General features: G+C 46.4%; 1 protein-coding gene across 1 annotated transcript; it reads left to right on the plus strand.

Annotated features, from left to right (window-relative positions):
- The first annotated feature begins 889 nt into the window (after window positions 1–889).
- cnrip1b (cannabinoid receptor interacting protein 1b) lies at window positions 890–21,497 on the plus strand. The gene is made up of 3 exons (XM_072506819.1): window positions 890–1,300; window positions 2,164–2,308; window positions 20,379–21,497. Exons 1-3 carry the CDS (start codon window positions 1,122–1,124, stop codon window positions 20,541–20,543), a joined length of 489 nt encoding a protein of 162 aa, XP_072362920.1. The 5' UTR covers window positions 890–1,121; the 3' UTR covers window positions 20,544–21,497.
- Window positions 21,498–24,777: the final 3,280 nt, after the last annotated feature.

The raw sequence follows: 24,777 nt of genomic DNA on the forward strand, positions 1-24,777 counted from the left end.
GTGTTAGGGCCACAGCGGTGACGGCCTCTGCCACCTCCCTCCACAGACGCCGGCTGTGGCGTGGGGCAACTCTGCGGCCGTGCCCGGGATACAGGGCGTCCCTCCTCTGCTCCACCGCATCCAGGAGCGCCTCCACATCGCGTGACTCGAACCTCGGGGCTGAGCGACGGCCAGCCATCAAGTCGGGTGTTGCGGTCGGCTGTTCCGGTCGGGTGGGGGGGAGCTGCGCGGCCTTATGAGCCGTCACGCCGTGCAGCGCGTATGACGCTGCACGGCGTGAACCACTGCGCAAGCGCGGATCCCGTTACGTTGCTGCTAGCCCATTTCGGGCCGCAGACTATCGGCCCATTTTTATGACGTGACGCAAGTGGGATTTGCGCCGTTTTTTGCGCCGATCGGCGGAGTTTCCGCCGATAACGGAGAATTTCGCCCCATATGTGTAACATTCTTTCTTGTAAGTGATTGGAGAATCAGCTTTAAAGCAAAGCTTTTTAAAGTACATTTGGTTAACCTTTGGGCAAGTTCTTCATGCATGGATATTTAATACTTGACCTTCATATATAATGGAAAGGACTCATTCTGCGATTATAGTGAATTATATTCAACACATATTCAACACTGTAGATGTTGGAAATCTGGAATAAAAAGAATGAATGCTGAGAAGCACTGAGGCAACATCTATGGAGAGAGAAATGTACATATCATTGACATTTATTGGTTTGTGAATATTCATTCAGAAACCTCTCATTCGCAAAGTGCTTGTACTGTAAGTGACCGGGTTTTGCATTTGCACAAAATGTATAAAGATGAGGATATTAAATGCACCACGGCATGTTTGCAGCTCCCAAGAATTGCAGTTCATGAGGCAGTGCCTGTCAGTGTAGTGCTGACGTCTGTGTATTGCAGCAAGGGATTAAGTCTGCAACCAGTGTGGATTTAGCCCTGCCGGGTTGATGTTTGCAGTCCTGCTTGTACAGTCGGCAGATCTGGAAAGATTTCTACTGGCTCTGCTGCACAGCCCATGGGGTAAGAAGCCAGAAGCTCCTTTCGGCAGCCCGTTTAGTTCCATTCGCCTGTCTCACCGCCAACATTGAGGCGCCCAGCTCCTCCAAGCCCCGACCATGGGCGAAATTCCCAGTTTAGTGAAAATCGCCGTCTCTCTGAAAATCCAACCCAGTGACGGTCCCGTGTATTTCAAAGTGGACGGCCAGCGATTCGGGCAGAACCGGACCATCAAACTGCTCACGGGGGCCAAGTACAAGGTCACTGTGCTGCTGAAACCGGGGGTGGTGTCAGCCAAGTGAGTATGGAAGGCGAGGCTGCTGGGGGCGGGGGGAGCTTTCCCAGAGTTGGGGGGCAGCCAGTCGGTGATGTTTTCAAATGGGGCGATGCTTTTTTTCATTGTTACAATTTGCTGCAGTCGGCTGCACCTATCCTCCCCTGTGCTGCCTTGCTCAGTGTGTCAGGATTCCTGGGAAAACCTATCCTGGGGCTTTGAGCTTCCTGCAGAAGATGCTAACCTTCCAAGGCACGGGTTAAAACTCATAGCGAATTGTCAGTACTTCCTCCAATCTAGAGGGCCGATTAAATCGCTTGATTCTCGTTTGATAACAGAAACACTGCGAAAAGAAAATGCTACACAGCCGTCTTCTAAAGATGTTTTTAAATGCTGCATCTGGTAGGCATTTGCACCAATGGCTGTTGTGCTATATCCAATGGCTGGTCGTTTAATAAAGGACAGAAGGTCCAAGGTTGGAAAACAGACTGTAGGTACCCAAACGACATTGAGCCAAGGCGAGCTGTGAACATCCTGATGGGCATTTTACCATTGTCTCCACAAAGACCACCATCTCTCTCTCTGCCTTGCTGAAGCAAAGTGGAGAATCTGCTTTTATTTCATTAAATATTTACCGATTCTGCTTGTCAAATGTGTAATGTATAACCTTGCCTGCATGGTATTCATTATTTACACTTTGCACAAGTCAAGATCAGTACATATATGGTTGGCTCTTAAATTGGTTGGGGCCTACTCTTTTATCCAAAATGCACAATAATCTTAGATCTGGCTTTTATTTGCACATGCCCGGCTGATTTGTGGTGATATGAGTAAAGCTGTTTGAAAGGCAATGCATTAGCTGAAGGGAGGGTCTTATTTGATTTCAGGTCTATGCTGATCGGTGCAGTGCCTATTCTCCTCGAAGAGAAATCGAGGGACCCGCAAGTGGTGGATTACACCGGCATCTATGACACTGAAGGAGTGGCTCACACCAAAAGCGGGGAGCGCCAACCCCTGCAAGTTCATATCCAGGTAAAATAAAAACAAGATTTAAAGGCTCAATCCAGATCTACAGTGTCCATTTATTGTCTCTGATTTTAATTTTTGACATTTACTAAATCCAGTTTAGTTAGAGCAAGAGGAAACAGATTGTGTTAAGGGGGGAAGAGTGTTGAAATTAATAAAAGACCGGTTTCCCTTTCACATTGACAGATATTTCCATTTGGTGTTGCATTGGGAATCGTGGATTCCCCAGAGATCCAGCTCCCTCTGAGGTTTTTCATTCCAGAGAATGATAGATTTTCCATTAATTATTTTGCGAGATTCTGCATTCATAAAATAACAATTCCCTATATTCTCTGAGATAATTGAATTCGGAGTGAAAAAAAAAGACATTCTATACAACAAAAGTAGGGTGGGAGAAGATTAATGGCAAGCAGGGTTGTAGTTTGGAAGGCTAGCCTTTTACTGTTGCTGTTTCTATAGCGGGATCTCAATAATCAATGTTCTTATCCATTGCTATTCATGGACTTTCCTTTATGTGATGTGCCCTTGAATTCCTGCCAGATTCCCCCCTTATAGAGCCAAAATTGTGCCCTTCAGAACCTCCTCCTTCAGGTACCTTGCCCTAAGAGGACATTGGCTACCATGGACTTCCATTGGGTTGGTCCATAATTATGCTTGGCAACGTGCTGCAGTGGTCTTCTGAGGTTCTTCTGACCAGGAAACTCAAGAAGACCATAAGACATAGGAGCAGAAGTAGACCATTCGGCCCATTGAATCTGCTCTGCCGTTCAATGAGACCATGACTGATCTGATGTAATAAATAATCCTCAACTCCACTTTCCCACCTTATACCCATAACTCTAGATTCCCTTACTGATTAAAAATATGTCTCTCTCAACCTTGAACATACTTAACGATCCAGCCTCTACAGCCCTCTGCGGTAAAGAATTACAGATTCGCTACCCTCTGAGAGAAGAAATTCCTCCCCATTTCTGGCTTAAATGGGCGACCCCTTATTTTGAGATTATGCCCTCTGATCCTAGACTTCCCCACAAGGGGAAACAATTTCTCAGCATCTCTCCTGTCAAGCCCCCCCTGAGAATCCTGAATGTCTCATAAAGTCACCTTTCATTTTTTTCCAATGAGTTCAACCTCCTAATTCTCTCCTCGTATGAAAATCCCTCTATAGGATCAACCTAGTGGACCTCCTCTGGACTGCCTCCAATGCCAGTATATCTTTCCTTAGATAAGAGGACCAAAATCATTCACAGTATTCCAGGTACGGTCCATGTATAGCTTTAGCAAGGCTTCTCTATTTTTATACTGCATTATCAAAGGCCAAAATTCAGTTTGACTTACCTTTGAACTGCTGAACTTGCAGGCTAGCTTTTAGTGATTTAAGCACAAGGACTCCCAAATCCCTCTGAACTGCAGTTTTCTGCAGTCTTTCTCCATCTAAATAATATTCAGCTCCTTTATTCTTCCTACCAAAGTGCATAACTGCACATTTTCCTCCATTATATTCCATCTGCCAAGTTTTTGCCCACTCATCTATCCCGTCTGTATCCCTCTGTAGACTTTTGTGTCATCTCGCCACTTGCCTTTCCACCTATTTTTGTGCAACCCGCAAACTTTGCAATGGTACTTTAATTTCCCTTGACCAAGTTGTTGATATATATTGTAAATAATTGTGGCCCCAGCACTGATCCTTGTGGAGCTCCACTCGTTAGAGGTTGCCCCATCCGAAAATGCCCCTCTTATCCCAACTCTCTGTCTTCTATTAGTTATCCAATCCTCTACCCATGGTAATATACTGCCTCCACCACCATGGACACATCTTATTAAATAACCTTGTGTGCGGCACCTTATCACATGCTTTTTGGAAATCTAAGTATGTTACATATACTGGTTCCATTTATCTATCTTGCTCATTACCACCTCAAAGAATTTTAATAAATTTGTCAGGCATGATTGCCCCTTCATGAAGTCATGCTGCCTCTGTTTGATTACATTATGCAGTTCTAAATGCTCTGCTATTACATCCTTTATAATATTTTCCCAATGATATAAGTTAAAGTAACTGACCTATAGTTACCTGTTTTTGTCTCCCTCCCTTTCTGAATAAGTGTGTTACATTGGCAGTTTTCCAATCCTCTGAGACTTTTCCAGAATGTAAGGATTTTTGGAAGGTGACCACCAGTGCATCCACTACCTTTGTAGCTACTTCCTTTAATAACCCAGGATGCAACCCATCAGGTCAAGGGGACATTTTGGCTTTAGCCCCATTAGTTACCCTAGTACTTTTTCTCGAGTGATTGTTACTGTATTCCTTTTGCTCCTTAACTATGTCAGATTTTTGGAATGTTATTAATGTCTACCACCATGAAGACCAACACAAAATATTTATTTAACTCCTCTGCCATTTCCTGGTTCCCAATTATTATTTTCCCTGCCTCATTCTCTAAAGGGCTAATGTTCACTTTGGACTCTCTCTTTTGATGCATTTAAAGAAGCTTTTACTGTCCATATTTTTTTTACAATTCTTGCTAGTTTACCCTCATAGTTTATCTTCGCCCTCTTTTTTTTATCATCTTTTGTTGGTTTTTAAAACTTGCCTAATCCTCCGGCATATCACTAATCTTTGACACATTGCCTATTTTTTCTTTCAGTTTAATACTGCCCTTAATTTCCTTGGTTAATCATGGTTGATCTCTTCTTTCCTAGAATCCTTCTTCCTCACTAGGGTATTTCTGTGTCGTGAGTCATGAACTATTTTCATAAATGTCTGTCATTGCTGATCAACCATCTTCTCTGCTAAACTCCTTTTCGAGTTCACTCCAGCCATCTCCACCGTCATACCTTTGCAATTGCCCTTATTTAAGTTGAGTATGGTGTTTCTGGCCCAAGTTTCTCACGCTCAAACTGAAGGCTAAATTCCACCATGTTATGGTCACTGTTTCCTGGGGGATCTCTTACTCTGAAATTGTTTACAAAACCTGCTTCATTATACATAACCAGATCCAAAATGGCCTAATTCCTGGTTGGCTCCATAACATATTGTTCTTGGAAATTGTCTATGAATCCATCCTCATGGCTACCACTGCCAATTTGATTTTCTCAATCCACGTGAAGATTAAAGTCACCTGTGATTAATGTATTGCCTTTTTAACATGCCCTCATTATCTTCTGAGTTATTTTCCATCCTAAAAATAGCTACTGTTAGTGTTTTCTCCCTCTTGTTATTTCTTACCTCCACCCTTATGGATTCTCCCACTCTTACTGCCTTCCAGCAGGCATATTGGAAGGATTTGGAGGCTGATAATCAACCTGTTTGGCCACATTAAGAACACACCTTCTGAGTCCTGAAGTGGGACTTAAACTCAGAGCTTCTGGCTCACTGTGCCACAATACGTCCAATGCCTTCCACCAGCATTGTGATGAAAACTCTCAAAATAGCACCTGAAACAACCCATCATGAATATTGCTGTTCAAAGAAGAGTAGATTGATGTGTTAAAGAAAGAAAAACTTACATTTAGATAGCACTTTCCACAACCATCAACTTTACAGCCAATTAAGTACTTTGGAAGCGTAGTCACTGTTTAAATCTCAGAAACACAACAACCAATATACGCAAAGCAAACTCCCACACACAGCAATTTGATCATGACCAGATAATCTGTTTTAGTGATGTTAATTGAAAGACTGTTCACTCCATTCAGCCCATTATTTTCAACAGAGATGATCAAGGAGTTGATAGGGCAGAGGGATAGAGAGATAAGATAAATACGATTTCCTCTGATTGGGGGAGTGCAGAACAAACAGGTATAACATTAAAACTAGAGCCAAGCCATTCAAGGATGATGTCAAGAAGCATTTCCTCAAACAAAGGATGGTAGAAATCTGAAACTATCTCCCCAAAAAACTGTTGAGGCTTGGGGGTCAACATAGAACATAGAATATACAGTGCAGAAGGAGGCCATTCAGCCCATCGAGTCTGCACCGACCCACTTAAGCCCGTAACCCAATAACCCCTCCTAGCCTTTTTTGGACACTAAGGGAAATTTAGCATGGCCAATCCACCTAACCTGCATGTCTTTGAACTGTGGGAGGAAACCGGAGCACCTGGAGGAAACTCACGCAGACACGGGGAGAACGTGCAGACTCCGCACAGACAGTGACCCAGCGGGGAATCAAACCTGAAACCCTGTGCTGGGAATCCACAGTGCTATCCGCTTGTGCGACTGTGCTGCCCACTTGTGCTACCGTGCTGTCAACTGTAAAAATGTCAAGATCGATAGATTTTTGTTCAGCAAAAGCATTAAAGGCTGATGGTATCAAACCAGGTCGATGGAGTTCAGAGATAGGATTAGCCATGATCTAGCTGAATAGCAGAACAGGTCCAAGGGGCTGAATGGCCTCCTCCTGCTGTTTTGTTCCTCAACCATGTATAATCTTCACTGCAATAAACTTGACTCAATTCATTCGGCCCTTCAGAGAAATAAACAGCAAAAGATAAAACCATCAAAATATATTTAACTCTGTGTAATTATTTCCTGAACTCCAATATACCAATCGGGGAGGCCATTCGCCCCCTCAAGCCGCTTCCAGTAGTCAATGAGGCCATGGTTGAACTCTTGCCAAACTCCAGATACCCACTTTTGACCCAAACCCCTTAATATCTTTGGCTGACAGGAATCCGTCAATCTCGGTTTCAAAATTAATAATTGACCTCGCATCAATTGACATTTGCAGAAGGGAGAGATGAGCCTACTAAATATATTTTGCCTGATTGCAGAAAGTGGCTGCTAGTTTGTAAAAGTGAACTATGGAGGAATTTGTGGGGACTTTTGGCATTGCAATTTTTCGCTGCCAAGGCTGCCAAGAGTACAGTAAACTGGGGCTGCTTTCTGAGTTGTCGTTGAAGGAAGCAGGAGACATTTAAGTTATTGTAGTATGCTGAGGTAGAGATTAAAGTATATCTCAAGGAGTTGTTAATCACGTAGGGCATGGCGGGGCGGGGGGAGAGATATTTATCTGATGCAATGTGTATCAGATAATTTTTTTCCTGGGCCTTTGAAATAATTTTTCATGTCAGTGCAGATGGAATTTTGTGGCAGTGATTGGCACAGTGAGGATTTCCGTCTGCTGTAAATCACTGAAGCCATGGGCATTGTGAGACGTGCTGCCAGGAAAGGGTCTGCAAAAAGGAATTTTTGCATTTATGTAAGGCTTGACATTACACTAAATGATTTAGATGGAAAATATATAAATGTTTCTAGTATAGTCTGGTATAGTGGGAATATTCCAAAAGGTTTGAGACATTTCTTTTTTGCAATTATTTTTATTGAAAATCTGAAAGTAATTTTTTTGGGAAGGAGAAACAGTACTTTCATTTTGCACAGCAGACCACCTGCTATTGCAACCTGGTGCAGCAAATAAAATAATGGTCTTGCCATCTTACACTGTTGAAGGTTGTGTTAAACTGTTATGTAATTTGTGTAATTTACATTTCTTTACGCTGCGAGGCAAACCAATATAACAAAATGCATCTTAAATCAAGACTTTAGGTTTGGGGCGGAGCAAGTTTTCAGTAAATTAATTTTCAAATTGAGGTCTTTACTGCAATGAAATGGATTTTGTTTTTCATTTTGAGGAAATCGTGTCAGCATCAGGTAATTTCAGATTAAGTTTTGCAAGATTGAATGCAGAATAACAATGTGTCGCATCCCCAACCTCAGGAAATTATCCTCTGATAATCAGCAATTTCCACATCAACCATTGTCCAGATTTTTTTAGCTAGGGGCTGATATAGCTCAGTTGGCTGGACAGCTGGTTGTGATGCAGAGAAAGGTCAGCAGCACAGGCTCATTTCTTGTACTGGCTGAGATTATTAATACATTAATCACAGATTCTCAACCTTGCCCCTCGCCTGAGGTCTGGTGACCCTCAGGTTAAATCACCACCAATCACCTCTCCCCCTCAACAGGGAAAGCAGCCTATGGCCATCTGGGACTATGGCAACTTTACATTAGCAATTGATTGCAAAATCAAGGATTGTTTATTGGGCTGAAGAAACTGTGTTTGCAGTGATGGTGCAAGGCCACTTAACATAGGACTTTAGAACCAGCAAACAAAAGATAATTTTATCCCATTGGCTTGGATTGAACTGAGCTTACAGAGATCCTAGAGTTATGAAGACAATACCAAACCGTGCACAGTATTGGTCTCATTATTTAAGGGAAGAGTTAAAAATGTTAGACACAGTTCAGCAAAGACTTACGAGACTAATACCAGGAATGGACAGGTCATCTTATGAGGAAAGGTTGGAGCGGTTAGGTTTGTATCCACTAGAGATTAGTAGGGTAAGAGGCGACTTGATCGAAACCTTTAAGATCCTGAGGGGTATTGACAGGGAGGGTGGCACTGTTGTAGTGGTATTGTCACTGGACTAGTATGACAGAGACCCAGGGTAATGCTCTGGAGACCCAATTTTGATTCTCATCATGGCAAATGATGAAATTTGAATTGAATTCTTAAAAATCTGGAAAAGTCTATTGATGACCATGATATTATTGTCGATTGCCTTTGGCCACACAGCAGAATCGGCCTAGGAGGTCCTTTGTCTGTTCAGTTGAGAGGTTTTTAAGGTCAGCACTGCCTTTCTCTCCTCCAACTCAGTGTATACCGTTGTATATGAGAAAGCCAGTTGGTGAGAAATAGTATTGGAGCCAATCTTTACACACTGGTACATTTATTTACTGAGTTACACATTTCAAGCATATATCTCCTAACCCAACAACCCCAGTTTTTGTCTGTGTTTGTTTATAGGGGCACAAGTGACTGTCCAGTTAATGTCCACCACTTGCCAACAGTTAAATACAACTAATATGCAGTTAGTCACTAACTGTTATAGCGGAACATTTAGAAAGCAGTGTCAGAATCAGTCAGAGTCAGCATAGATTTATGAAGGGGAAATCATGCTTGACAAATCTGTTGGAATTCTTTGAAGGTGTAACCAGTACAGTTGACAAGGGGGAGCCAGTCGATGTGGTATATTTGGACTTTCAGAAGGCATTTGACAAAGTACCGCATCGGAGATTATTGTGAAAAATTAAAGCGCATGGGATTGGGGGAAGTGTATTGAGGTGGATAGAAAACTGGTTGGCAGAGAGGAAACAAAGAGTAGGAATTAAAGGGTCCTTTTCAAATTGGCAGGCAGTGACTAATGGGGTGCCTCAGGGTCGGTTGGGACCCCAGCTAGTCACAATATATATTAATGATTTGGATAAAAGAACAAAATGTAACATCTCAAAGCTTGCCATTTGGGCCGCCATGACTGTGCTATAATAATGATCCAAATCCCTGTTGAAAGCTCTTTGAAGGTGCAGTCATGCAAAGTCCCACATCCCTGATATTTTTGTGTAAACCTGTTAAGTTTCTCATGTTCAACAACCTGTCAGACTCCATTTAAAACATATTTATGGAATCAGCTTCCATCACCTTTTCAGGCTGAGCGTTTCAGAATCTGACAATATCAAACTTAGTGTGAAATGCAGATAGGGGAAAAGAGGTCAAGCTGGTTTTCTGTGCAGCAGAGTGCATGTGACTTTAGATGGAAGGTGCTGGTTTCATGAGATGGGACAGTGATCATTAATAGATGACATTATTGGAAGAGAGGTTCAAAGCCATTATTAACCCACAATTATAATATTCCCTCTGCCATGTTACTATCACTACCACCCTCTATGTCTCTCCCACACAATAGACAGATTGTTCCCCTTCACTGGGAGTTTGTGGTCAGAGATTTAGGGAAAGGTACCAGTTGTTGGAATCATGGAATGATGCAACACAGTAGGCAGACATTTTGGCTCATTTCCCCTGTGCTAGCCTGTCCAATTTGTCTCACTTCCTTTTCCCTATAGCTCTCTATATTTCCCTTTCAAGAATTTAAGGCAGAGGGAGGTAGATTTTTGATAGACAGGGGAGACAAGAGTTATGGGGGTTGGGTGTGGGTAGGAGGCTGACAGGAAAGTGGAGCTGAGACCATAAGCATATAAGCCACCAACTTGTTGAATGGTGGAGCAGATTCGAAGAGCTCAATGGCATACTCCTATTTATCAATTTCCTTCCAGGCAGTGAATTGCAGATCACAACACTCACTCAGTGGTTAGCTTCAAAAGAGAAAGAAAAAGTAACCTCCGCTCAGAAAGTGTCTCTTTGCTTTCAATGCGTTCATTTATTTCACAAATCTGCTTCATGTTACATGCATAAAGTGTGCTGGAGCACTTACCTAACAGCTTAACAACAGTTTTATTTTTGGCAGGGGTTAATTAGGGAATTAAACCCTATTTTCTAAGGAAATTCGACCCTTCAATGGTCACTCAAGCTTTCTCATTTGTTCCTTGTCCTGCAGCTTTATGATGCAACATTTTTTCCCAGTCTTGAATATCTTCGTTTATTTTCCACAATCATTGTCTGTGATGTGATATGGCTGTGCTTGGTTAGCTAAAAGATGTGTTTACTGCCTGTGCTTCTTTACAAGCAGAAAGTAATTTTGTAAACTGAAGAATCTAGATCACAATGGGTTGGATTACATTTGATTCAGTGAGGTGCGATGGATGGGATTATTTTTCATAGCTCGTTTATAGAACATAGAACATAGAAAATACAGCACAGAACAGGCACTTTGGCCCTCGATGTTGTGCCGAACCTTTGTCCTAGATTAATCATAGATTATCATTGAATTTACAGTGCAGAAGGAGGCCATTCGGCCCTTTGAGTCTGCACCGGCTCTTGGAAAGAGCACCCTACCCAAACTCAACACCTCCACCCAACACCAAGGGCAATTTGGACATTAAGGGCAATTTATCATTGGCCAATTCACCTAACCCGCACATCTTTGGACTGTGGGAGGAAACCGGAGCACCCGGAGGAAACCCACGCACACACGGGGAGGACATGCAGACTCCGCACAGCCAGTGACCCAAGCCGGAATCGAACCTGGGACCCTGGAGCTGTGAAGCAATTGTGCTATCCACAATGCTACCGTGCTGCCCTTAAGAACAAATTAATCTACACTATATAATTTTACCGTAATCCATGTACCTATCCAATAGCTGCTTGAAGGTCCCTAATGTTTCCGACTCAACTACTTTCACAGGCAGTGCATTCCATGCCCCCACTACTCTCTGGGTAAAGAACCTACCTCTGATATCCCTCCTATATCTTCCACCTTTCACCTTAAATTTATGTCCCCTTGTAATGGTTTGTTCCACCCGGGGAAAAAGTCTCTGACTGTCTACTCTATCTATTCCCCTGATCATCTTATAAACCTCTATCAAGTCGCCCCTTATCCTTCTCCGTTCTAACGAGAAAAGGCCTAGCACCCTCAACCTTTCCTCGTAAGACCTACTCTCCATTCCAGGCAACATCCTGGTAAATCTTCTTTGCACCTTTTCCAAAGCTTCCACATCCTTCCTAAAATGAGGCGACCAGAACTGTACACAGTACTCCAAATGTGGCCTTACCAAAGTTTTGTACAGCTGCATCATCACCTCACGGCTCTTAAATTCAATCCCTCTGTTAATGAACGCGAGCACACCATAGGCCTTCTTCACAACTCTATCCACTTGAGTGGCAACTTTCAAAGATGTATGAACATAGACCCCAAGATCTCTCTGCTCCTCCACATTGCCAAGAACTCTACCGTTAACCCTGTATTCCGCATTCATATTTGTCCTTCCAAAATGGACAACCTCACACTTTTCAGGGTTAAACTCCATCTGCCACTTCTCAGCCCAGCTCTGCATCCTATCTATGTCTCTTTGCAGCCGACAACAGCCCTCCTTACTATCCACAACTCCACCAATCTTCATATCGTCTGCAAATTTACTGACCCACCCTTCAACTCCCTCATCCAAGTCATTAATGAAAATCACAAACAGCAGAGGACCCAGAACTGATCCCTGCGGTACGCCACTGGTAACTGGGATCCAGGCTGAATATTTGCCATCCACCACCACTCTCTGACTTCTATCGGTTAGCCAGTTCGTTATCCAACTGGCCAAATTTCCCACTATCCCATGCCTCCTTACTTTCTGCATAAGCCTACCATGGGGAACTTTATCAAATGCCTTACTAAAATCCATGTACATTACATCCACTGCTTTACCTTCATCCACATGCTTGGTCACCTCCTCAAAGAATTCAATAAGACTTGTAAGGCAAGACCTACCCCTCACAAATCCGTGCTGACTATCCCTAATCAAGCAGTGTCTTTCCAGATGCTCAGAAATCTTATCCCTCAGTACCCTTTCCACTACTTTGCCTACCACCGAAGTAAGACTAACTGGCCTATAATTCCCAGGGTTATCCCTAGTTCCTTTTTTGAACAGGGGCACGACATTCGCCACTCTCCAATCCCCTGGTACCACCCCTGTTGACAGTGAGGACGAAAAGATCATTGCCAACGGCTCTGCAATTTCATCTCTTGCTTCCCATAGAATCCTTGGATATATCCCGTCAGGCCCGGGGGACTTGTCTATCCTCAAGTTTTTCAAAATGCCCAACACATCTTCCTTCCTAACAAGTATTTCCTCGAGCTTACCAATCTGTTTCACACTGTCCTCTCCAACAATATCGCCCCTCTCATTTGTAAATACAGAAGAAAAGTACTCGTTCAAGACCTCTCCTATCTCTTCAGACTCAATACACAATCTCCCGCTACTATCCTTGATCGGACCTACCCTCGCTCTAGTCATTCTCATATTTCTCACATATGTGTAAAAGGCCTTGGGGTTTTCCTTGATCCTACCCGCCAAAGATTGTTCATGCCCTCTCTTAGCTCTCCTAATCCCTTTCTTCAGTTCCCTCCTGGCTATCTTGTATCCCTCCAATGCCCTGTCTGAACCTTGTTTCCTCAACCTTACATAAGTCACCTTTTTCCTCTTAACAAGACATTCAACCTCTCTTGTCAACCATGGTTCCCTCACTCGACCACCTCTTCCCTGCCTGACAGGGACATACATATCAAGGACACGTAGCACCTGTTCCTTGAACAAGTTCCACATTTCACTTGTGTCCTTCCCTGCCAGCCTATGTTCCCAATTTATGCACTTCAATTCTTGTCTGACAACATCGTATTTACCCTTCCCCCAATTGTAAACCTTGCCCTGTTGCACGTACCTATCCCTCTCCATTACTAAAGTGAAAGTCACAGAATTGTGGTCACTATCTCCAAAATGCTCCCCCACTAACAAATCTATCACTTGCCCTGGTTCATTACCCAGTACTAAATCCAATATTGCCCCTCCTCTGGTCGGACAATCTACATACTGTGTGAGAAAAGCTTCCTGGACACACTGCACAAACACCACCCCATCCAAACTATTTGATCTAAAGAGTTTCCACTCAATATTTGGGAAGTTAAAGTCGCCCATGACTACTACCCTATGACTTCTGCACCTTTCCAAAATCTGTTTCCCAATCTGTTCCTCCACATCTCTGCTACTATTGGGGGGCCTATAGAAAACTCCTAACAAGGTGACTGCTCCTTTCCTATTTCTGACTTCAACCCATACTACCTCAATAGGGTGATACTCCTCGAACTGCCTTTCTGCAGCTGTTATACTATCTCTAATTAATAATGCCCCCCCCCCACCTCTTTTACCACCCTCCCTAATCTTATTGAAACATCTATAACCAGGGACCTCCAACAACCATTTCTGCCCCTCTTCTATCCAAGTTTCCGTGATGGCCACCACATCGTAGTCCCAAGTACCGATCCATGCCTTAAGTTCACCCACCTTATTCCTGATGCTTCTTGCGTTGAAGTATACATACTTCAACCCATCTCCTTGCCTGCAAGTACTCTCCTTTGTCAGTGTTCCCTTCCCCACTGCCTCACTATACGCTTTGGCGTCCTGAATATCGGCTACCTTAGTTGCTGGACTCCAAATCCGGTTCCCATTCCCCTGCCAAATTAGTTTAAGCCCTCCCGAAGAGTACTAGAAAACCTCCCTCCCAGGATATTGGTGCCCCTCTGGTTCAGATGCAACCCGTCCTGCTTGTACAGGTCTCACCTTCCCCAGAATGCGCTCCAATTATCCAAATACCTGAAGCCCTCCCTCCTACACCATTCCTGCAGCCACGTGTTCAACTGCACTCTCTCCCTATTCCTAGCCTCGCTATCACGTGGCACCGGCAACAAACCAGAGATGACAACTCTGTCTGTCCTGGCTTTTAACTTCCAGCCTAACTCCCTAAACTTGTTTATTACCTCCACACCCCTTTTCCTACCTATGTCGTTGGTACCAATGTGTACCACGACTTCTGGCTGCTCCCCCTCCCCCTTAAGGATCCTGAAGACACGATCCGAGACATCCCTGGCCCTGGCACCCGGGAGGCAACATACCTTCCGGGAGTCTCGCTCGCGACCACAGAATCTCCTATCTATTCCCCTAACCATTGAATCTCCTACAACTATTGCTTTTCTATTCTCCCCCCTTCCCTTCTGAGCCCCAGAGCCAGACTCAGTGCCAGAGACCTGGCCGCTAGGGCCTTCCCCTGGTAGGTCATCCCCCCCAACAGCATCCAAAATGGTATCCTTGTTTTGAAGGGGAACGGCCACGAGGGATCCCTGCACTGTCTGCCTGTTTGTTTTTTTCCCCCTGACTGTAACCCAGCTATTCTTGTCCTGTGCCTTGGGTGTGGTTACCTCCCTGTAACTCTTCTCAGTCGCCCCCTCTGCCTCCCGGATGATCCGAAGTTCATCCAGCTTCAGCTCCAGTTCCCTAACACGGTCTTTGAGGAGCTGAAGTTGGGTGCACTTCCCGCAGGTATAGTCAGCGGGGACACCGGTGGTATCCCTCACCACCCACATCCTACAGGAGGAGCATGTAACTGGCCTAGCCTCCATCCCCTCTTACCTTACAGAATATAGCTGCCGTGTGGACTAACTAGATCTCCGCCCTCCGACTCTGCTCCCAGTCAGCTACACTTTCTGTAAACTCCTGGCTCTCTTCTCACTCTTTGCGGAAATGTCGGAAACAAAATGAAAGGAGCACCTTACTCCCTCCTCACCTAACTCCCTCGGTCACCAAACTCTCACTATTGCACTCAAATGCACCAAATTCAGCCCTCCCTCGGTCACCAAACTCTCACTATTGCACTCAAATGCACCAAATTCAGCACTCCCTCGGTCACCAAACTCTCACTATCGCACTCAAATGCACCAAATTCAGCACTCAGTGCAAACAAAGTCTGCACTGTAGGGGATCACTTTTATACTGTGAATCTAGCCTCTGAAAAACTGACCTAATCCAATTAACTAATTAACAAGCTCCAGCTGCAAGTGCCTACAAGTAGAAGCCTGTTTAAAGCTGATTGAAAATTCACCTTCTTCTAAACCAAACAGCAACTTTTAAGTTAATTAACTAAATAAAAGAACAACTAAACTTTAGATAAAAATGAAGCCTTATACTCCCTCGGTCACCAAACTCTCACTATCGCACTCAAATGCACCAAATTCAGCACTCAGTGTTGTTGTTCCTGATCTATCCATTTCTTCAGAGCAATAGTTTATGGCTGGAAATTTCAGGCAGCAATGAAGTGATGACACTGAATGCTGATGTCAAATAAAATTGCCCACAAAGTTCCATAAAGTGGTGTGGGTTTCCCCTTTCCTGACATCAATTTGAATCTGGCGCCAAGAAAAGGGGATCTCCAGGCATTCAGCAATGATAATATCATCAAACATGGTCAGCAGCCAATCATATTTAAGTATTCTCAAAGGCAGCAAACCAGGAAGTAAAATGTTCTGGTTGTCTTTCACAGTGGCACAGTGGTTAGCACTGCTGCCTCACAGCACCAGGGACCTGGTTCAATTCCAGCCTTGGGTGACTGACTGTGTAGAGTTTGCATATTCTCCCCGCGTCTGCGTGGGTTTCCTCCGGGTGCTCCGGTTTCCTCCCACAGTCCAAAGATATGCAGGTTAGGTGGATTGACCATTCTAAATTGTCCTTTAGTGTCCAAAAGATTAGGTGGGGTTATGGGGATTGAGCGGAGGAGTGGGCCTAAGTAGTGTGCTCGTTCAGAGGGTCGGTGTAGACTCGATGGGCAGAATGGCCTCCTTCTGCACTGCAGGGATTCTATGAAATAATTAAATTTTAGAGAGCAAAATGAAAATTGGGACTTGCACGTTAGAAGGTGGAATATTTCCCTCTGAAATGGCCCAGCTAACACGCAGTTCAAGGACAATTAGGGATGGGTAACAAATGCTGGCCCAGCCATTGACGTCCACATCCCATGAACAAATAACAAAGAAACAATTCTTTAAAAATAATTAACTTAAAAAGTGGACATCTTTGGGCGGCACGGTGGTACAACGGTTAGCACTGCTGCCTCACAGCTTTGAGGACCAGGAGTCGATCCCGGCCCCGGGTCACTGTCCGTGTGGAGTTTGCACAATCTCCCCGTGGTCTGCGTGGGCATCACCCCCACAACCCAAAATCACAAAAACTACTACACTGAAGAAATGGTAGGTGAATTGGCCAGGCTAACTTGCCCCTTAATTGGGAAAAAAAGAACTCCGCACTCTAAATTAATTAAAAATGGAAATTTTTATCAGTTTTTAAAAATTTCACAGTATATGAGCATCGTTGGCATAACACAAGCATTTATTGCTCAACCCTAATTGCTACTGAAAAGGTCATGGAGAGTCATCTTCACTGACTTCTGTATCACTCTCTCTTCCCCCACACCACTCTCTCTGCCCCTGCCCCATTCTCTCCACCTCACAAACCTATACCACTCCCTCTGCCCCTCCACACAGTATCTGCCCCCCGCCCCACTCTCTCTACCCCCTCACTCCACTCCATCTGCCCCCTCTCCACCACTCTTTCTACCTCCCTCCACACTACTCTGCCCCCTCCATCGTTCTCTGCCCCACGGTTCCACACTCTCTGCCTCCTGTCCCACTCTCTCTACACCCGTACCACTCTGCCTGCCCCTCTCCTGCGTTCTCTCCGCCCTTCCACCACTCTCTGCCCTCCCTGCACCACTCTCTCTGCCCCTCTACACCATTCTCTCTGCCCTCCCTGCACCACTCTCTCTGCCCTCCCTGCACACTCTCTCTGCCTCCTCTACACCATTCTCTCTGCCCTCCCTGCACTACTCTCTCTGCCCTCCCTGCACCATTGTCTCAGCCCTCCATGTACCACACTCTCTGCCCTCCCTGTACGACTCTCTCTGCCCTCCCTGCACCACTTTCTCTGCCCTTCCTGGACCACTCTCTCTGCCCTCCCTGCACCATTGTCTCTGCCCTCCCAGTACCATGCCCTATGCTCTCCCTGCACCACTCTCTCTGCTCTCCCTGTACCACTCTCTCTGCCCTCCCTGCACCACTCTATCTGCCCTCCCGACACCACTCTCTCTGCCCTCCCTGTACCACTCTCTCTGCCCTCCCTGCGCCACTCTCTCTGCCCTCCCAGTACCACTCTCTCTGCCCTCCCTGTACCACTCTCTCGGCCCTCCCTGTATCACTCTCTCTACCCTCCCTGCACCACTCTTTCTGCCTCTCCCTCTGCACAATTCTCTCTGCCCTCCCAGCATCACTCTCTCTGCCCTCCCTGCATCACTCGCTCTGCCCTCCCTGTACCACTCTCTCTGCCCTCCCTGTACCATGCTCTCTGCCCTCCGTGCATCACTCTCTCTGCCTTCCCTGCACCACTGTTTATGCCCTCCCTGTACCACCCTCTCTGCCCTGCCTACGCTACTCTCTCTGTCCTCCCTGTACCACTCTCTCTGCCCTCGCTGTACTGCCATCTCTGCCTTACCCTGCACCACTCTCTCTGCCCTCCCTGTACCACCCTCTCTGCCCTCCCTACGCCACTCTCTCTGCCTTCCCTGTACCACTCTGTCTGCCCTCCCTGTACCACACTCTCTGTCCTCCCTGTACCACTCTCTCTGTCCTCGCTGTACCACTCTCTCTACCCTCCCTGCACCACTCTTTCTGCCTCTCCCTCTGCACAATTCTCTCTGCCCTCCCTGCATCACTCTCTCTGCCCTCCCTGTACCACCCTCTCTGCCCTCCCTGTACCACTCTCTCTGCCCTCCCTGCATCACTTCTCTGCCCTTCCTGTACCCCTCTCTCTGTCCTCCCTGTATCACTCTCTCTGTCCTCCCTGTACCACTCTCTCTGCCCTCCCGACACCACTCTCTCTGCCCTCCCTGTACCACGCTCTCTGCCCTCCCTGTACCACTCTCAATGCCCTCCCTGTACCACTCTCTCTGCCCTCCCTGCACCACTCTCTCTGCCCTCCCTATACCACTGACTCTGCCCTCCCTGCACCACTCTCTCTGCCCTCCCTGTACCACTCTCTCTGTCCTCCCTGTACCACTCTCTCTGTCCTCCCTGTACCACTCTCTCTGTCCTCCCTGTACCACTCTCTCTGCCCTCCCTACGCCACTCTCTCTGTCCTCCCATCCCTGCACCAATATCCCTGCCCCCTGCACACCTCTCCCTGCACCCCACACTATTCTCTCTGCCCTCCCTTCCACCACTCTCTCTGCCCCCCCCCCACACCACTCTCTCTGTCCTCCCTGTACCACTCTCTCTGTCCTCCCTGTACCACTCTCTCTGCCCTCCCTACGCCACTCTCTCTCACCTCCCATCCCTGCACCAATATCCCTGCCCCCTGCACACCTCTCCCTGCACCCCACACTATTCTCTCTGCCCTCCCTTCCACCTCTCTCTCTGCCCCTCCCTGCATCACTCTCTCTGCCCTCCCTGTACCACCCTCTCTGCCCTCCCTGTACCACTCTCTCTGCCCTCCCTGCATCACTTCTCTGCCCTTCCTGTACCCCTCTCTCTGTCCTCCCTGTATCACTCTCTCTGTCCTCCCTGTACCACTCTCTCTGCCCTCCCGACACCACTCTCTCTGCCCTCCCTGTACCATGCTCTCTGCCCTCCCTGTACCACTCTCAATGCCCTCCCTGTACCACTCTCTCTGCCCTCCCTGCACCACTCTCTCTGCCCTCCCTATACCACTGACTCTGCCCTCCCTGCACCACTCTCTCTGCCCTCCCTGTACCACTCTCTCTGTCCTCCCTGTACCACTCTCTCTGTCCTCCCTGTACCACTCTCTCTGTCCTCCCTGTACCACTCTCTCTGCCCTCCCTACGCCACTCTCTCTGTCCTCCCATCCCTGCACCAATATCCCTGCCCCCTGCACACCTCTCCCTGCACCCCACACTATTCTCTCTGCCCTCCCTTCCACCACTCTCTCTGCCCCCCCCTACACCACTCTCTCTGTCCTCCCTGTACCACTCTCTCTGTCCTCCCTGTACCACTCTCTCTGCCCTCCCTACGCCACTCTCTCTCACCTCCCATCCCTGCACCAATATCCCTGCCCCCTGCACACCTCTCCCTGCACCCCACACTATTCTCTCTGCCCTCCCTTCCACCTCTCTCTCTGCCCCCCCCTACACCACTCTCTCTGGCCCCCCCTTGCACCACTCTCTCTATTCTCACTGCACCAATCTCCTTGCCACCTGCACACCTCTCCCTGCACCCCACTCCACTCTCTCTGCCCCCCCCCCCCCTTGCACCACTCTCTCTGTCTCCCTGCACCACTCCCTTTCTCCCCTGCATCACACCCCCTGTTCCCCACACCTCTGTAAATATCGCAGTTGTTCTCTTGTTTCTGCCTGCTCAGAGAGGATTGCCGGCCCAGATGCATTGCTGCCCCATAACAACTGCCATAATATCAAATGTAAAACACAGAGAAGCTTAACATTGACTCACATTTGTTTCACTTGGACTACAAATTCGCACAAAAACCACTGTCAACACCAAACCAAATGTATATACATTCCAGGATAGTGGCTTTTCTGATTCCGAGTCAGATAGATTCCACAGGTCAAGCGGTATTAATTATTCAGGAAAGATTGAGTCATTCAAATCAGAAAGCTCATTCTACTAATGCCAAGATTTAGGGTTGAGGATTTTGAAGTCTGATTTGGCTTTGAGATTAATATTCCAGTGAACCCTGATTCAAGCTATAACTCTTTTCTCTCCCCTTCCCTTTCCCTCTCCAGTTTGACGACATTGGCACCTTTGAGACAGTGTGGCAAGTGAAGTTCTACAATTATCACAAGCGCGATCACTGCCAATGGGGAAACAGCTTTGGCAGCATCGAGTACGAGTGCAAACCCAACGAGACCCGCAGCCTGATGTGGGTCAACAAGGAGATGTTTACCTAGGCTTCAACATTACAGGATTTCCTTCTGAAACATCAGCAATGGACAAATTATAACTGTCTACACACAAGAATAAAAACACTAAGCCTTAATGTAGACACAATTGGGTTGAAATTGCACAGTGTGGTATTAGTAATGAAAGCATTAAAAGCTGGTATGGATTTGTTTGTCCTGACATTTTAATATGGGGTTTAATCCAGTTATTTTAAAACAGAAGAAGAATTTGATACAAAAGCACTTGAAATACATTTGTTATTATTATCACACAAGTTTAAACGCCACTATCTCCATTCTATGGATAATATTTACACTTGGATTATTAGTAAGAAGGTGCATTTCAGAGTGAAATTTTGGTAAACTGTCTGAACAAAGTAAACAAAGGCATTTTATACAGTTGAAGAGCTGATTTGGCACAGCTGTGCTGTGTGTTGGGAGAAAAGTATAAATAATTCCATATGGGCAACCATTTAATTTACTATTGCAATTATAGTTCACCAGACATACACCAGTACTTTCTGTTGTTTTGCTATGTGATAAATCGTTTTAGTCTACCTCTGATTGGGTACAAGTGACCTGGTGGTGAGTTGTGTATGTGACCAGCTCTGTAGCTGGGAGACAAATGCAGGATTAATTTGCACAGAAGATTAGTTTAAGATGTGTACACTGTTCATTCACGTTTTTACATGTGTTTGCAGTTCAATGTATTTCTCAAATGATGAATATTTTATGAATTACAAGGTGTTGCTGTACTCAGTGACATATGTTTTTGTATAATAGTGCAATGTGCTATGCTCTTTTGTAATGTTTTCTGTTTGTGTTTTGGGGTAACGTGAATTCCCACAAAATAAGTTAGCTGTGGATAAACAATATGCAAGAGAAACAATTCTTTCTGTATCAGTAATCCCATGAAAATTAAATCCTTCACTAGGAGCCAGTACTGGCCACTTAAAATGTGAACGTGTATATGCATTGCTTTATTTATTTTGTACAGAATAGAAAGGGAAGAGGTTTTGGCTCAAAGCCTAGTTAATGATATACCACAGAGGGAGACAATTCAGCCCATCGTGCCTAGGTCAGTTCTTTGGGAGAGCTATTCAATTAGTCTTTACTGTGATTTATTTTTCTTTCTATTTAGCCAGTTCTCAAGTTATTATTTTTAAAAATTAAATTAAATGAAAATTGCTTATTGTCACAAGTAGGCTTCAAATGAAGTTATTGTGAAAAGCCCCTAGTCGCCACATTCCGGCGCCTGTTCAGGGAGGCTGGTACGGGAATGGAACTGCGCTGCGGGCCTGCCTTGGTCTGCTTTAAAAGCTAGCTATTTAGCCAGTGTGCTAAACCAGCTATTGAATCTGCTTCCTGCACCCCATCGCAGTGTGTTGCAGATCACAACAATCAACTGTGTGAAAATTGCTTCCTTGTGCCATCTCTAATTCTTTTGCCAGTCACCTTAAATTGTGTGCACTGGTTCTTTTTTCCTCTTGGGATGTGAGTGTTGCTAGCAAGGTCAGCATTTATGGCCTATCCCTAACTGCAGGTGCTGGTGCACCACACCTCCAACTGAATGGTTTTTTTTGGCCATTTTGGAGATCACATTGCTGCAGATCTGAAGTCATCTTTAGGTCAGGAAAGGATGGCAGTTTTCTTCCATGGTGTCACAGTGGTTAGCACTACTGCCTCAGCTCCAGGGACCCGGGTTCAATTCTGGCCTTGGGTGACTGTACGGAGTTTGCACTTTCTCCCCTTGTCTGTGTGGGTTTCCTCCGGGTGCTCCGGTTTCCTCCCACAGTCCAAAGATGTGCAGCTTAGGTGGATTGGCCATGATAAATTGCCTCTTAGTGTCCAACAAGGTTAAGGGGTTACTAGGTTAAGGGGATAGAGTGGAGGCGTGGGCTTAAGTTGGGTGCTCTTTCAGTAGGTCAGTGCAGACTTGATAGGCGGAATGACCTCCTTCTGCACTGTAAATTCTATGATTTTACAATAATTGCATAACCATTATTAATGAGACTAGCATTTTACACCAGATTTAATAATTTAATTAAAAATCCCCCACAGTTGCCATGGCGGAATTTAAATTCATATCGCCCGAGCATTAGTCCAGGCCTCTGGATTACTCGCCCACTAACAATATCACTGTGCTCTCCTTCATCAACTGGAAACAGTTGTGTCGTGTTGGGTGTTCTGCTTCACAAACAAGCCAACAATGCTGGAAGTGGTGTAACGCTATTTTATTAACTGTTCAACTATGCTAACATACGGTAAACGTGGGTATAAGCAATACCAGCTTAACTGTGGACCCTTTCCTATCACTAGCTATGGTGAGGCACTCAGCACATGGTGAATGTCTGTGATGCAGGCTGTGAGCTCTGTGCTGTGAGCTGGCTGCTGCTAGAATGGGCGGGAACTCTCCTGTCCCCTGTCTTTATAGTGCTTGTGCTCTCACTGGTGATTGGCTGCAGTGTTATGTATGCTGGTTGGTCCGACTGCATGTCCATCAGTGTGTGCATGTGATTGCACCATAATGTACTGATGTATATTATGACAAGTTGCTCCTTATTTGCACTATCAAAATCATTCATGATTTTTAATACTTTTATTAAATCTCATCTTAACCTTCTCTGCTCTAAGGAGAGCATTCTCAGCTTCTCCAGTCTCTCCATATTAACTGAAGTTCCCAATCATTGGAACCATTCTACTAAATCTCCTCTGCACCCCATCCAAAATCTTGACATCTTTCCTTTCCCCGGAGCTCCCGACCCGACCCCCGACGGCAAGACCCGGCCCAACGCGACCCCCAGAGACCCGCCCAGTGACCCGACCCGGAGAGGCCCGCCCAACAACCCAACCTAGCTGGTGATGGAAGAAAGAAAAATCCACGTGGAGGCTCGACCGGGCCTACTTCAAGATCCGACCCCAGGAGTGCCCAGGGAAGGAACAGACTACGGGACCCAGCCCAACTTGCCTCAGGATGCCCACGGCCCAGGACCGCCGAAACGGCGGAGACCGCGCACGAGGACCCGAACGTGCTGCAAGGTATTCCCACGCCCGCAGAACGCCGGGACCCATCCGGACCGCAAACATGCCCCCCTAGCAATCCCTCTACCTCAACCAGTGCCCGGGACCCTGCCAGACGCGACCCCAGATACGTAAACAGCGCCCTGTTCCCCGCCAGCGCGTGGATCCCGCCAGACGCGACCGCCTACCTTCCACAAGAGCTGACATCTGCCATCGGATCCCAGGATCATCCAGCAGCAGCCGCCGACCGAGGAAGCGAGGGAAATGTGGCGGTCTGCAGGTTAGACTGAAGCAACGCGGTTTCAAGACCCCTCTCCCCAGCATACTCCTGGCAAACGTCCAAGCGATCGAAAACAAGCTGGATGAACTTAACGCCAGACTTACCTCTCAGAGGGAAGTACGAGACTGCTGTGTGCTCTGTTTCACAGAGACGTGGCTCACCCCCGCCTCACCGGACTGTGCCATACAACCTGAAGGCTTCTCAATTCACCGGGCGGACCGCACAGCATCATCAGGCAAAGCGAAGGGTGGAGGGGTTTGCCTCCTCATCAACTTCTCCTGGTGCTTGGATGCGGTGACTCTGGCAACCTACTGCTCCCCAGACCTGGAATACCTGACCGTGAAGTGCCGCCCATATTATCTTCCACGTGAGTTCACTTCAGCCATTATCACAGCGGTCTACATCCCACCCCAGACAGTAGTGAGGAAGGCGCTGGATGAACTATACACAGTAATAAACAACTACGAAACAGAACACCCGGAGGCCTTGTTCATCGTGGCTGGAGACTTCAACAAGGCCAACCTCAAGAGTGTACTGCCAAATTTCCACCAGCACATATCCTGTCCCACCAGGGGGCGACAACACTCTTGACCACTGCTACCCAAAAATCAAGGGCGCCTACCGTTCCATCCCCCGACCGCACTTTGGGAAATCAGACCATAAGACGGTGCTCCTTCTCCCGGCATACAAGCAGAAACTCAAGCGGGAGAATCCAGCTAAGAAGGTTGTGCAGTGCTGGTCCGAGGAGACAGAAGAGCTCTTACGTGACTGCTTAGAGACAGTGGGCTGGTCCATATTTAAGAACTCAGCGACCAACTTAAATGAGTATGCCACCACCGTCACAGACTTCATCAGCAAATGTGTGGACGACTGCGTGCCAACGAAAGCAGTACGGCATTCCCCAACCGGAAACCATGGCTCAATCGCGAGATTGACTCCCTA

The sequence above is a fragment of the Scyliorhinus torazame genome, chromosome 1 (assembly GCF_047496885.1).
Source record: "Scyliorhinus torazame isolate Kashiwa2021f chromosome 1, sScyTor2.1, whole genome shotgun sequence".
Classification (NCBI taxonomy): domain Eukaryota; kingdom Metazoa; phylum Chordata; class Chondrichthyes; order Carcharhiniformes; family Scyliorhinidae; genus Scyliorhinus; species Scyliorhinus torazame.